General features: G+C 46.8%; 1 protein-coding gene across 1 annotated transcript in view; it reads right to left on the reverse strand.

Moving 5' to 3' along the window:
* Window positions 1-14123, reverse strand: part of LOC144138817 (uncharacterized) — a 238162-nt gene that overhangs the window by 29894 nt on the left and 194145 nt on the right. Inside the window, exons 13-15 of the mRNA XM_077671294.1 lie at window positions 9582-9656; window positions 7365-7674; window positions 6644-6937 (exon numbers count right to left, since the gene is read on the reverse strand). Of these exons, the coding sequence (XP_077527420.1) occupies window positions 6644-6937; window positions 7365-7674; window positions 9582-9656 (679 nt within the window). The remainder of the gene's footprint in view (window positions 1-6643; window positions 6938-7364; window positions 7675-9581; window positions 9657-14123) is intronic.

Below are 14123 nucleotides of genomic sequence, written 5' to 3' on the forward strand. Positions count from 1 at the left end.
TTATCATTTCAAAGGGCGAAGGAACTTGGTAAGCATCTGCGCCATTAGGCGAAACGACAGAGTTGGCGCAGCGTCGTTACTTCAATTACCTCTCGCTCTCTCTCTCACACACACACACACACACAAACACACACACACACACACACACACACACACACACACACACACACACACACACGCACGCACGCACGCACGCACGCACACACACACACGCACACACCCACACACACGCATACACGCACGCTCACAGACACACACACGCACGCACGCACGCACACACACACAGACACACACACACGCACGCACGCAAGCACGCACACACACACGCACGCACGCACGCACGCACAAACACACACACACACGCACGCACGCGCACACACACACACACGCACGCACGCACGCACGCGCACACACACACGCACACACACGCACGCACGCACGCACGCACACACACACACACGCACGCACGCACGCACACACACACACACAGACACACACACAGGGTATGGTCAATAATGCCCAAACCTAAAGGACAGCATACACACAGCCTGCCACTGGTCAACACAACAGGGGATACACTCGAAGATCAGGCTAACACACTTGCACAACACTTCTAACACGTGCCTTGTTCTGCACAGTCCAAAAACACATTCCTCCACCATGAAAACGCTTGTGAAAAGAAGTCCCTCCGTGACAGTAATAAGTGAAAATGCGGTTGGAATTCTGTTTACTCTGTTGGAGGCTGCCCTGAGCACGTAAACCCACAGCTCCAGGTGCCAATAGAATACATGCACCATAATACAACACCTACAGCCAGACACACTTGAAACACTCCTACCCCTATACAACAAAATATGGCTTTAGGGGCACATTTCAGTGTCTTGGAGGCTGGCTATTGTAGCGGCTTTCCTGAAGGAGGGAAGGACCCTTCCTTTCTCGCCAGCTTAGAGCCATACCACTCACAAGCTGCCTGTACATGCTTCTCCAGAAGATGATCAACAGGAGAATCGTGTACGTTTTAGAGTACACTTGTCTTCTCGAGAGCTGCCAGGCAGGCATCAGGGCAGGGTGATGCACAAACGAACAACTCGTCACGCATGAGTCGTACATCACGAATGCGTTGATCCAGAAACAGGTTTGCGCAACGGTCTTTTTGGTCTTGAGGAAGCCCATGACACCGCTTGGCGATACGGGATACTTAGTGACCTAAAAACATTCAGTGTTTCGGGCAACATGTTTAATACTCTTTCTACCTACATGGTGGAGAAAACCTCTCGTGTAAGAGTTGGCACTGCATTTTCAAATGTTTTTGTGCTGGAAAATGGCGTGGCTCAAGGCGGCGTTTTCAGCTGCTCATTGTTCATAGTCAAGATGAAATCACTTCGAAAGGCGTTGCCACGGACCATTTTCTTTAAAATTTATGTAGATGATCTGCAAATAGCTTTTAAATCGTGCAATCTGTTAATTTGCGAACACCAAGTACAGCTTGGTGTCCACATGGCTGGATCCAGTTAAGAGCACTTAACTGAATCCAGTTAAGAGCACTTTCGTTGTGTTGTCCAAAAGACGTGGGATCAGGAAAGATACTGACATCAACCTGAATAATGTCTCCATTCCGGTCAAGAAAGAACACAAGTTTCTAGGTATAGTTATTGATGAAAAGCTTTCCTTTGTCCCGCATATTTAACAACTATAGCAAAATGTCTGAAAACTATGAATATTCTCAACGTCCTGTCGCATCATTCATATGCTGCAACTTTTTCTGCGGGCGTTCACCTGCCTGGTATGGAGTGTTGCATATGGTTCAGGAAGCGAAATAGCTTTAAACATGCTCCACCTAGAGCAGCACTTGGGCCTTCGTCTTGCGTCTGGTGCTCTCCGCACTAGCCCAGTGCAAAGTCTGTACGTCGAGTGTGACAGATGGTGTTGAGGGACGAGCGCAGAGAAGTTAATTTATTGTATGCTTTTAAAGTTCCATCAATGCCTCACCATCCCTGTAAATGTATAATGAACGATACATCCACACCTAAACTGGTTTTAATTTGCACAGCTATTTCACATTTCTCATTCAGGAAGAGGGTTCAGGCGTCTGAGCTTTCCGTCTCGTTTTTAGACACCTTCAAAACATGTCATTGATTCTGTAGCCCCACGGCATCTTCGCCTTGTAGTATGTGATTTCTCTTTTACCCAATTTAACAAAAAAACGGTACCCACAGCTAACATTTGCCAGCATTTTATGCATCTCGAGGGGAAATATGGGGCGGCAGAATGTATTAGTGATGCCTCAAAAACGTCCACTGCAGTGTGTTGTCCTTCACATTGACCCAACTTCAAAGATTCCCAAACCATGATTGTGAATCTGAGCATTTTTATCGCGGAAGCATTTGGCATCATTCTTGTTTTAAATCAGATTATCGAACGTTATATCGCGAAGTCCATAATTCTCGCACATTAACTTAGCGTCGCGCGTACATTATCATCCCAAAGGTCTTCCATAAATTATGTCATCAATCTCGTTTTAAATTTTGGATGTAACGATATGCATCAAATCTTATAGTGAACGTCAGCTGGGTTCCAGGCCAGGCTGGTATCGCTGGCCGCGAATTGGCTGAAATAAGGGCCGCTGCTGCTGCACTCAGAAACACTCTCTAGCGTAACAGTACCCTACACTTACCTCAGGCCACTCATCAGACAACACCTGCGTAAAACATAGCAGCCACACTGGAGTGAACAGACAGACAACCAATTACATGTAATAAAGCCACACTTAGTACTATGCAGACCTAACTCACACAACAGACACACCGAAGAGACCTTAGCAAGGTTCTGGAAAGGCCACACATGCAACACACTCCCACCTGCTCACTGGATCTCCAAGACCCATGCGCAGCGGGTGTGCAATAGCACTATCCGTGATCCACATACTCATTCAGTGCAAGACACTTGACACAACACGACGCAAACACTTCCCAGTACTATACAGATGACACATACCATTACACCCAACATATTTGTAGATGCGAAGCATCTCATGCTCGATGATGTGCCCCTCCCTCCCTCATCGTTATCCGCCGTCCGCACCCCTACTGCGCATGCCTGGCCAGGCACCGCTGAGGATTATTGTGGCAGGATGCCCTTAGGGATTTGCCAACCAAACAATCCATCACGAGATAACTTCGCGTTCAACCACCGTCCTCATCTTTCCGTATGGGAACGCTGAGTAGTATGCGAGGCATTCCTCCTCTCCTCTCCGATGCTCCTCTTCTCTCCGAAGCAATGCGCAACGAATGTCAACACCTTCGGCTCTGCGGCCGATAATGCGAAGGAGCTGAGGGTTAGAGACCCGATGGTAGCCGCTGCCTAATCTGCTGGGGGCGCCACTGTAGCTGCGCGGTATAAATGACGCGTGCGCGCTCGGCTTCCCTCATTCTCCTCCCGAAACGCCGTGATCGAATTGAAGACTAATGGGAACTTGAGTCGACCTCATGTCTGCTTCGTGTACTACTCAGTGTTCCCCTACGGGAAGATTAACTTTTTCGGGGACGAGCCCATGTTTTCAAGCAAGCGTGTCTTTGAGTTTCTCATCGATGTCAAATTTTTACATGTCATTTCTTATCATGCATCATGACAACCTGGTACTTTGCACCAGTTATCCTCACTGCATTTTGTTTGGGTTTAGTTTACTTTTACGGAGATATTTTTATTAGTCTTATCACTCAAATGAACAAGTATAATTTGGAGCTGTTTAAGCTCAGTCGTCCTTGCGCCCTAAAAATCCGAACATCATCATCATCAAAAAACCCCCTCGTCCCTCCGCGAAAAAGGGCACACGTGAAAGCTGACATCATTGAAAACGAAGAAACACAATATCCGAACGCAACGACAGAAAAACGACCAGGAAAACACTCTCACCAAAATCCAAAGAAATGACCAATATGAAAACACAAAACCATCGATCGACAAAGATGACACCTCTTTATTTCGCAAACCGTTACCCGAATGGCAATGTTTTATATTCGTTTTTTTAGATTATTAGAAAGACTTAGCATACCGCTAACGTGTATACGTTAGCTTCACGGTGTTACCACAAGCCGGAGTTTCTGGTTTCTACATTAATGGGTAGAACACGTTTCCGGAAACTGTTTGCGGTTTATGTATTCCGGCTTTCCAGCTGCCGTAATGCTAGTACCGACATCTAATAAAGTAGTCTCAAAATAAATGGCACAAAACGTTGTTGCTCAGAACGACGCGCTTTAGTTCGTTCTGGGGTCTTGGATCTATGAGATTTTATCGAAGGCATTCACAAAACAAATATTTTATTTTTAAAATTTTGAAAAAGACACCCGTGCAGGATGAAATTAACACAAGTGTATGCCACCAGCTACTGGGTACAGCTCGCACAAATAACGTTCACTGGAATTCCCGCCTAAGCTAAGAGTTTAGGCATAAAATCAGTAACGTAAGTTGTATAGCAACGCAAATACCTACACTTTCCTGCCCACTACATTATTGAACGCATGAGAACACTCTCTGAACACAGTAACTAGTCTGACGGATTTGAGGTAGGCAAGGCTTAGGATAAATAGGGGCGACCATATTGCCCATTCTTAGGAGAAAATTTGTAGTTTGTCGTACTCCCAAGCACGATAAGGTAGCACGATAATTGAAACACGATAACGTAGTAAACAGGATCACTGAAATACTTTTATTGCTCCTAAAGCTGATGCACTAAGCCTTAGGAGCAAACGCAATGCATTTACTGTAATGAAGACGTGACAATGGACTTCATGTGCTGAGGAAGCTTGGTGACGACGGCGAAATATGTTTCGTTAGGTACATATTTCGCCGCTGACGCTAATTTAATCAACGGTAACCATTGACGAAAACTCCCGATTCCTGTGCGGTAATCGGTAAACTTCACGTGCGTCAATGGCTCTCCGCTTCTCGGTTGAGGGAACACCCGCGACCTACCAGTACAGCATTAGAAGATGCACTTCCTGGCGATAGAGAGTGAAGGCACAACGATGCCCCGTGATGCGAGCGACGACGCTGACTGGGTGAAATTTTGGTGTAATCTAGTGAGAAACTTGTGCACGCGTGGCCGGGTCAACTGCCAATAGCAAGCAACTGCGGCCACCGAAGAACGCATAAATCCATAGGCTCAAACTGTGTCGCAGTTACAGCTTTCTCCTTGCAAATCTCGCCACAGGGGTACTTGCCCTACAGTTCAAGGGCATCATCACCATAATCGTCCTCGTCATCGACATTACAATTCGACAAAGTAGGCTTTCCCGGAAGGCGCTTCGGCGTACGCCACTAGCGACGGCGCAAGTCAGCCACTACAAGTTTAGCTTGAAACGGAGAGCGAATAGCTGCTGCCTACTAAGTACCACATTTTCATCTGTTGCTCGTATGTGGCAGATCAAGCCAGGTGTTTTCATATATCTTTACTGCATCATGAAAATATGATTTTTGACGGCAGCAATTTACCTCTTACTGGGCTATGAAATTTTCAACCCAAAATAACCCTAATCAGTGACTAAAGTTGTCATCGGCAAATAAAAATGATTAATAAAGGAAACAGCAATGCCCAAAAATGGTTGCCTATTGTTGAAGAATGCGGCCAAATGTTTTAATCAAATGTGGCTTTAAATTAAAGCAGCCGAACTTTGCCTGCTCCATCTGTTTCTAACAGAAACTTTTCCCCCATCACTTCCTTCCTCTAACTTATAAGTGGCAAGTTCCAGCCTCAAGTGCTCTTCCTTGTCTTTTCTCGCCCTCTTGCATAAGGTTCGAATTCAATAGCCGCATCAAAATCTTTCTCGTGAAATATTCATCACGGAATATCTCTTTTTTCAATTCCCCACTCCAGCAGCACGCACTCATGAATGGTCACAAAGTCTCTCCTTGCGATAATTTGTGCATTACTGCGTCAACCGCCCACAACTCAGCCACAACTAGTAAGAACGGCGACACAAAGGGGCGAATATGCATTCCAAGAGTGGTTGTTCTGTAATTCTTTTTATAATTTTCTTACAGCCTTCCACGCGGTTTTTATACTATAACCGTCCATTGCATATACCATCACTAAAATCTGTCACGGAGTTACCGGAAAATTTGTGGGTACTATAGACGTTCGCAAAGCCAATCTTTATGTGTCAGTGGCCTTTGCGCTGTGTTTCAAAATGTTTAAATCCCAATTTAGTTCATCGAAAATAGTACAGTCGTCCTACAAACGTTTGCTGTTGCCCAGTTATGTGGCGTTTTAGTCCCCCAGAATCGAAAAGTACGTGTCAATCAAGAAAAACAGTATTAAAAGCGTGACCCTTGCATTGCTGGCTTTCCGCTTCGCCTTATAAAAATCATTGAACATTCGCCCTTTCTTTCATGCTTACTAGACCATTCTCCTAGAGCTTTACTCTGTTCACCCTAAGTGCCTTTTTTTCAACCCCATTCTGCACGAAGTCGCATCATAACCGCAAAAACTTGCTGAAGGTTTTATTCGCACAGGGTGGTGCTTTCAAAGCGAGCCACTTTAACCTCATGCAAAAGGAAGGTAATTGCGGTGTTTACGTAGGGCGCCTGAGAAAATAAACGCTTTGCAAACCAATATAGCGCTGGCGTTATCCAACCTGGTGCTTACCAAGAGGCCAGGTGCTGACAACGGCTCCTGTCGGGATGCCGTATTGCCTCCTTCCGGGAGACACTTGCAGGGAAGGGCGCACCTCAACTCTGTATTCCGTGCCTGCAGTCAAGTCACTGATTGTGAGTGCCAGTTCTGTCGTGGTAATCAGCCGAAAGAAGCCGTTGTTGTGCGCTCGCACTTGGAAATGGAGATCAAACTCTAGCCAGTCTTCAGGCCGATTGAAGCTCCACTCTATGTAGATTGAGCTTGTGCCTTTAGCAAATATCTTTGTGATGATGGCTGCGGGGATGCCTGTGAGACAACAAAAAGGAAATATTGTGGTGGATTCAGAGCAGTACTATAACTAATACACCCTAGTACATATATCAAAAGCGAAAGGGCTTTAATTATTTCCACCGTAGGCTACTGTTTACTTGGTGTTGTCTCCGAGATAGTCGAAAGCCTTGTCTTAGTGAGGATGGCTGCATGTTCATCGTACTGGCATGAAATAATGTCCGCATGACACCATACGCAGCTTCGCAAATTTAAAAATTATTTTAAAATTCAGTGCACGAATAAAATACACACACTGAGAAGCATGAACTTTCCCAATATCTAGGCAAACGTTGGCTGTCTTCACTGCTTTAAATAAGATTGCCTGAATTAGGATTCGGTTATGGAGACCAAGCAAGAAAGTGTTAAAACTGCTGGCACTGAAGTCAGCAAAAAATGTACTCACTTGATGGCGGTGTTCTGAAGGTCATGGATGACTCGTCGCTGCAACCGTCGATCGCGCAAGCAAGGAGGCGCACATCATAGTTCCGATTTGGTACCAGGCCGAACAGAGGAACGGTGTAATTTGAAGGGGCAAGGCTGTTTCCATCTAAGAAAATTGTGGCACCGCTGACGTTTTGGCCTCTGCTCCTCAAGACCACTGGGGAAACGACTTCCTCGCCAGAAGGCGCACTGTCTCTCCCGCTATTAAAGGCCATGTCTTCCTCTTGATGAGAATGTGACTTTTTGTTCGTGTTGCTTGGAATGGAGGTTATCTGCGGGAAGCGCGATTTTGTTGCAAGATTAATGCATTCCGAATAACACAAGTGTGAACTGTCGGTACCAGAGCATTGCCCTGTTGAAAAATTGCCTCAGTAAGGGTATGCTTCCAACTCAGACAACCGAAGTGCGAGAATAAAGAATTCTGTGATTTTGGGGTAACTACGATGGAATAGAATAAATGTGTACTGCTAAAAATGTATGCTACCAAAAGAGTTCACGTTTACCATATTGATTCCATACTGAGAATGTGGTGTTCTGTTCCGTGTGTGCTTTTGGTCCATGCGTTGATATTCAGTTTTTCTTTTTGTTAGCTACCCCACTTAAGACTTTTATTAGCACACCTTATGCACAAACCGGTCGATGCGAAAAAAATTGTACCCAATAAATTGAGAATACTTATTTTTGTGAGTTTTCAAGCATTCTGCAATTCGCACATGTAGAGTTTCTTGGAAATTTGCGAATCATGTTACAATGTAAGGAATGTCGTATTAAGATGAAAAGAAGGTTGATGCGGTGTTTCCATCACTAAGAAAAACCAGCTATTTGTCTTTGTACAGCAATGCTTTCTGGGAAAAAAAATGTCATCTTAGTCTTGATGGGAACCCTACACATAAAGTTTCTATACTGATTACTGCACATTAGGCTGCTTGCTGTTAAATAAGGTCGTTTTGCCTTCGCCGCAGCTTCTGCGGCTCCATCCCGGTGTTTTGACTCGCTGGAAACAGGCTTTCTCGGAAACAAATAGCAAATACGTCTGCTCATCTAGCTTTCACGCTTACCCACCTAAGTGGCTCAGTCGCTAAGGGGTTGCGATTCCAGGCCGCGGCGGCCGCTTTTATGATGGCGCCGAAAAGCAAACACGCCCGTGTGTACGAGATTTCGGCGCACGTTAAAGATCCAAAGGTGGTCAAACTTAATCCGGAGCCCTTCACTACAGCGCGCCTCATCTCCTGCGTTGCGTCGGCGCGTTAAACCCCGCAATCAATCAATCCGCCTTTCCCGCTTCCAATGAAAGTTTGCATTCCACAGATCCGGCGTCGTTCAGGACTTCATATTGAAACCCGACCTCCACAGTGGTTTCTGCTCCACAGTTAATAATACTTCATCTGGTTAGTCGGCACTGAACGTCAGTCTACGAACTTCGCCAACCTGGGCGTAAACAGCTACAGCTGACTTCCCTACTTCCATACGTTCGGGGTGCTACAACGTCAACAGCACAAACTGTCTGCCTGTGAAGGATACATTTATATGCCAACTCACGGGGCGCTTGGTGCCCTCAACATTAAGCACGCAAAAACAGACTCCGTACTGCATAGTATTGTTTCTGCCAAAATAACAACATTTACTTCAGCAGAATCCATAATGACCAGTATTAGATCCTTGCTTCAGGGAAAAATTCAATTCAGGATTATTAATTTAGGATTTACATGGATGTAAGTTTGTTTTGTTCAGAAAGTGCTATACTCAAACTATTCCCTAGTCTATTGTAGTGGATTGTGGTAGAACTCTATTGTAGTGGAATGTAGTAGATCCCCAACTCTACTCGTAAATTGAGTATATTCACAAACAAGTTTTCCTAAAACAAATGTTACGACCAATACCACCTAAACTTTAAACTGTTTATCTTCCTAAGCTGTATGTTTGGGCTATCCACTGATGCAACATTATCATGACAAATTGCTTTTCATTTCTCCTGTAAATTACAAAAAAGATTCGCAGAATATTTCCCAATAACATAGGCTCTTGGCCAACCGAAACTAGTGAGAAATTGCACTGCAGCATTACTCGTGGATGTGCAGTTGCATAGGCAGTCCTTTGCTGGGGCGGGCCCTACCACACAAGATACCTTAAATTTAATGTAGGTTTCATCAATTCAAGAAAAAGCATAAAACAAACTTACCAAATACAAGTTAGGAGCAGAGATTGTTCCATCATTATTGTCTCCTTGGCTGATGCCTTGCATGCTCACGGTTATCTGAAAAGTTTTTACCATTGCCAGATAAAGCTAGACGTCGTGTTGCTCACATTCATACAATACATCGGTGCCCTACCACAGCAGAAGTATATGCTGTAGCAGAAATATATGCTGTATCAGGCAAAGCAGAGAGATAGAGAGAGACACAACTATTTTATTGAACTAAGGTGGGGTGGTTCCTCATTTCAGGTAACCATGTGCCATCCCTGCTCTACTGGCCCTCTGGACCAGTAGAAGTTGATTTTGAGGGAGAGAGCTGTACAGCAGTATCTCCCACTGCTCCGGGGTAGAGGAAGGAAAATGGGCTGGCAGGTCTGGGTTCTTGACACACTCCCATATTATGTGCCGTAGAGTGCCGGGTCTAGTACAGAATTTACATTGTGGGTGGAATTGTGTAGGAAATAACAGATGCATCCTGACTGGATGTGGAAACGTATTTGTCTGCATTAGTCTGAGTGTGGTTTCTTGGTTCTTTGAGAGCTCTGGTTGTGGTGCCGGGAATATTCTTCTACTGAGCCTGTAGTGTTGTGTAATTTCATGGAAGGTTCTGAGTGGCGTGGGCTCCGGTGTCTCCTCCGGGGCCTGGTGGGCGCGATCTCGGGCCATGAGATGGGCTTGTTCGTTGCCTCTCTAGGAAGGAGTGGGCCGGTGTCCACACAATTGCCACCTTCCTGTCCGGTGTCTTGCTTTTCAGGATGCGTAGCGTCACGGCTGACACCCATCCCGACAAGAAGCTGCGGCATGCCTCTTGTGAGTCTGGGACAACGGTCATGGTGTTGGTTTGCGTGAGGGCGAGAGCGATGGCAAGTTCTTCAGTTTCTTTGGCGGTGGCTCTTGGAATGGATGCACTGGTCAAAATCTTACACCCATCCGTCACCATGGCCACCATGACTCTTTTACCGTTGTAGTGGGCTGCGTCAGTGTAGGTCGTCATCGGGACTCGCCAATAAATCTGATTAAGCGATTTTGCGCGTGCTTCTCTGCGACCTTGATGGTCATTCGGGTGCATGTTTCTAGGTATAGGGTGGACAATTATAGATTTACGCCACGATTCCGGGATCATCTGCGACTGGGACTTGTCTCGTGGAACCAACTGAAGTTTGGTCAGTACACTGTGGCCCGTTCGTATACGAGCCAGCCGTGCCCTTTGATTTGACAAGTGGCCCTCATTCAGTTCCGATACAGTATTGTGGAGCCCCATACGTAGTAACTTGTCTGTGGATGCGCTCATGGGGAATGCAAGGGCTTGCTTAAGTGACTTGCATATGAGCACGTCGATGTTATCCTGCTCCGTTCTACTCAGGATGACGTATGGAGTCACGTAGGTTATTCGTGAGAGTAAGCAGAAGTATCTCCCACTCAAGTTTAAAGGACAGTATATGTTATAGCGAAATTGCTACAGTTTTATCAGCGCAATTGTAGTGCTGTCAGTGTGCACATAGAAGGAATAAGGGATAAAAGAGCGAAGGCGATCCGCAATTTAGATGCAACCTGAGATGCAAATACAATAAGCAAAAAAATTACACCATCTCCCCGAAGGGAACTATGTGGGGATGCAAAGCATGGGAGTTCCGTGTAGGTTCCACACCGGAGCATAAACGGCGAAGGCGGTGTTTCGAAGCAGACTGAACGCCCCGCAGCGCGCGCACCTGCTTTTATACAGCTTGAGGAGAGGAGAATGGAGGAGAGACGCACATGCGCAGTGGGGGTGTGGACGGCGCAACAAGGGAGAGACATAGCCCCGACCCGTGAACAATGCTGAGCCCATTCATTCCGGAAAAAACAGTACAAAATGGTTTATTACAAGCACGCGAGCACATCCAAAATTCTGGTCGTAAGGAGCGCCATCTGTCGTGCAAGGCGCCTTTCGTGCACACTTGCCGCCCATTTTAAGCATTAGTTTAAAAAAAATGTTCAGTTGCGATTTAGCGAACCGTTCTTTTTAAAAGTGTTAATTATTTGACTCTGACGTAGTTACACACAGCAGCTTTGCTGGCCCTCCTCTTGGGTTTGACAAGATGGGTCAACAAGTTTTCGCACATGAGATATATGATTCTTCCAGATGATAAAAAGTTCGAAAATATTTGAGTTCTTTATAGTTGCTCGCACTTGCTACTCTGAGTTTCATAGGCTATCTCTGCAGCAATCTCTCCATGTAACTCTTCAAAGAAATTTTGATGATAATTGTTGCATACGCAGAGAATGCATCATGAGGAAACCTGTTACTTAACTAGGAATCTTGGCCACTTTTGCGGCTGCTATATTTCGAAAAGTACTCTTCTAAATGACATTCAGAGTTACCATTAAAACGTGTTAACAACTTCGGCAGACCATGGGGATTGATGGGTGCACCGCATCCCGAGCAACATAAGCTTGGTTGGCGTGCCATATATTGGAATGTTTTTTACACTTTCGTGATCCAACCAATCCAACCAAGCATTTTTACGCTTGTGTCCCCGAATATTTGATTCCTTGGCTGCCAAACGAAAAAGCGCATCTCATAGAACACTCGCAAAATACATAACTCTCCTGCTGCCTTCGCTAAACGATCGTTTTGAAGTATAACCTACAGTGCCTATATTTACTGTATTGAAAAAACAGAATTCTATGCCGAGTGTTGTACGCTGTACCATTCGTTTTGCAAAGTGGAACAGTAAAAAATATTTTGCTCATGATACTCTGGTTTGGGAATCATGCTTTTTTAAACGCATTACAAACCCAGCCGCTCTACCGCTGCGTATTGAGAAGTTAGCTGCGTTGGAGGAATACCAAAACCTACAAGTATGTTTTCCGAATCACAGGAATTCCTTTGCATGCTGAGTAAATATTATACTGTAGGCGACCGATGAGGCGGTGCGGCCGAGCTCACGTTTATTACGGTTGCACTGGCTGCGCCATGGTCGGAACGAAGCGAGTAGAAATGAGGGGGCCGTTCCAGAGGTGTGCCGAGTGCTGAGTGTTTTACGCTGTGCCAGCTGGCGAATCTGCTGATGATGACGGTGACGCTTAAGATGATACAGGTGGCGCTACAGGGCTCCCCCCCCCCTAGCGTGAAGTGCGGTAAAGTGAGAAATTTAAATAATGCAGGAAAATACACTATGCGCTATGTACAGGTATGTATAATTTGTGCGTTGTCAGGAAGAGTCCGTTGGCAGTCAGAGGTAAATTGGCAGGGGTTGACTAACGGCACGGTCCTGGTCGTCGGCGAGGTAGCGTCCGGGATGTGGGGAAACCTCTGGTGGACGAGGCTGGGAGAGGAGGATTGGACGAGTTGGTGTAGGGTGTAGCCGCCCCGGAGAAAAAGTGGCGTGAGCCGCGGCCATGGTGTAGAAGAAATGACAAAACTCAGTGAATTGGCGCTGCACAAGCAGGCTCTGGCGATTCGTGCACATCGTCGTTCGGCAGCCGGTTCGACGAGGCTGACGGCCTAAACGTGGTTTCGGGTGGAGCAGTTTCGGGTGCAGCATCGTTGCGGAGTTTCCTAGTGCGTCCGTGGTATGACGACTCCGCTAAGCGCGGCAACAGCAAGACACCCGAGAGCCGGAGCGCCGGCGAGTATTTGCACAAATCCGAAGTCGCCGTCGACCGGACACGAGCCAAGGGCGTTCGGCAAGGCGCCAGTGACGGCTTGGGGGCGTGCACTGATGGAGCCCCTGCGACGAAACTCGCTTTGACGCCTGTTGCTTAGGACGTCGGTGGCGACGTCAGCGGCGCCGAATAACAGACTTTGTCTGGTCGGGCGATTGTGCGGCCGCGGTCTGGTCATCCTGCACGTCGCGGCTTACGGGGCGCTCTCGGGGCACGTGATGTAGAGTAGTGGCCACGTCTGTGTTGTGGGTGTCCGTGGACAGGGCCACAATGTACGGTTCACCCGAGTCAGGCTGCGATTGCAGTGGAGATTGGCATTGCGTCAACGTCATCATGGACTTCATGTGCAACGCTGGTGAAGCAGGCGACGAGGTTCCGAAAAATAGCACGGTCACGCAGCCAAGGCGCTCACCGGAGCCCTCGCCTGGAGTAGAAGAAGCGTTGGAGGCGAACTGTGGCAGGTGGGTTTGTTCAGCAGACGCAATAACCTGTGGGAATGCGCCATGGTGTTGCGTCGAGTTGGCTAAGTGAAACGCCAATTCGGATGTGCCGCAAGTCGTAGTCGGGGCTCGCGCTTGTTGGTCAGGCGAGGGTGGACCTGCCGGCGACGTGTAATCCACAGATGCCGTTGGAAGGCGTGGTGGTGGCCAAAGGCGTTCCTATACCGTAGTGGTTTAGGACAGCGGCCTTCAAGTCGTCATACGCACCGGGTCCTGGGGTCGGCAGCTGGATCTGCTCAATGAGGTCAGCAGGTAGCTTCTGTAGTGTCACGAGGTACCTGATTTCCGAGGAGCAGATGTCATTTACATAAAATGGCTCTCCAAGATGACGAACCATGCAGCGTGGTTTGAGATGGAATCAAACGGGATCAGCAAAGGA

Source organism: Haemaphysalis longicornis, unplaced genomic scaffold (genome assembly GCF_048455015.1).
Source record: "Haemaphysalis longicornis isolate Haplotype H1 unplaced genomic scaffold, Haemaphysalis longicornis Haplotype H1 scaffold_5, whole genome shotgun sequence".
In the NCBI taxonomy this organism is placed as follows: domain Eukaryota; kingdom Metazoa; phylum Arthropoda; class Arachnida; order Ixodida; family Ixodidae; genus Haemaphysalis; species Haemaphysalis longicornis.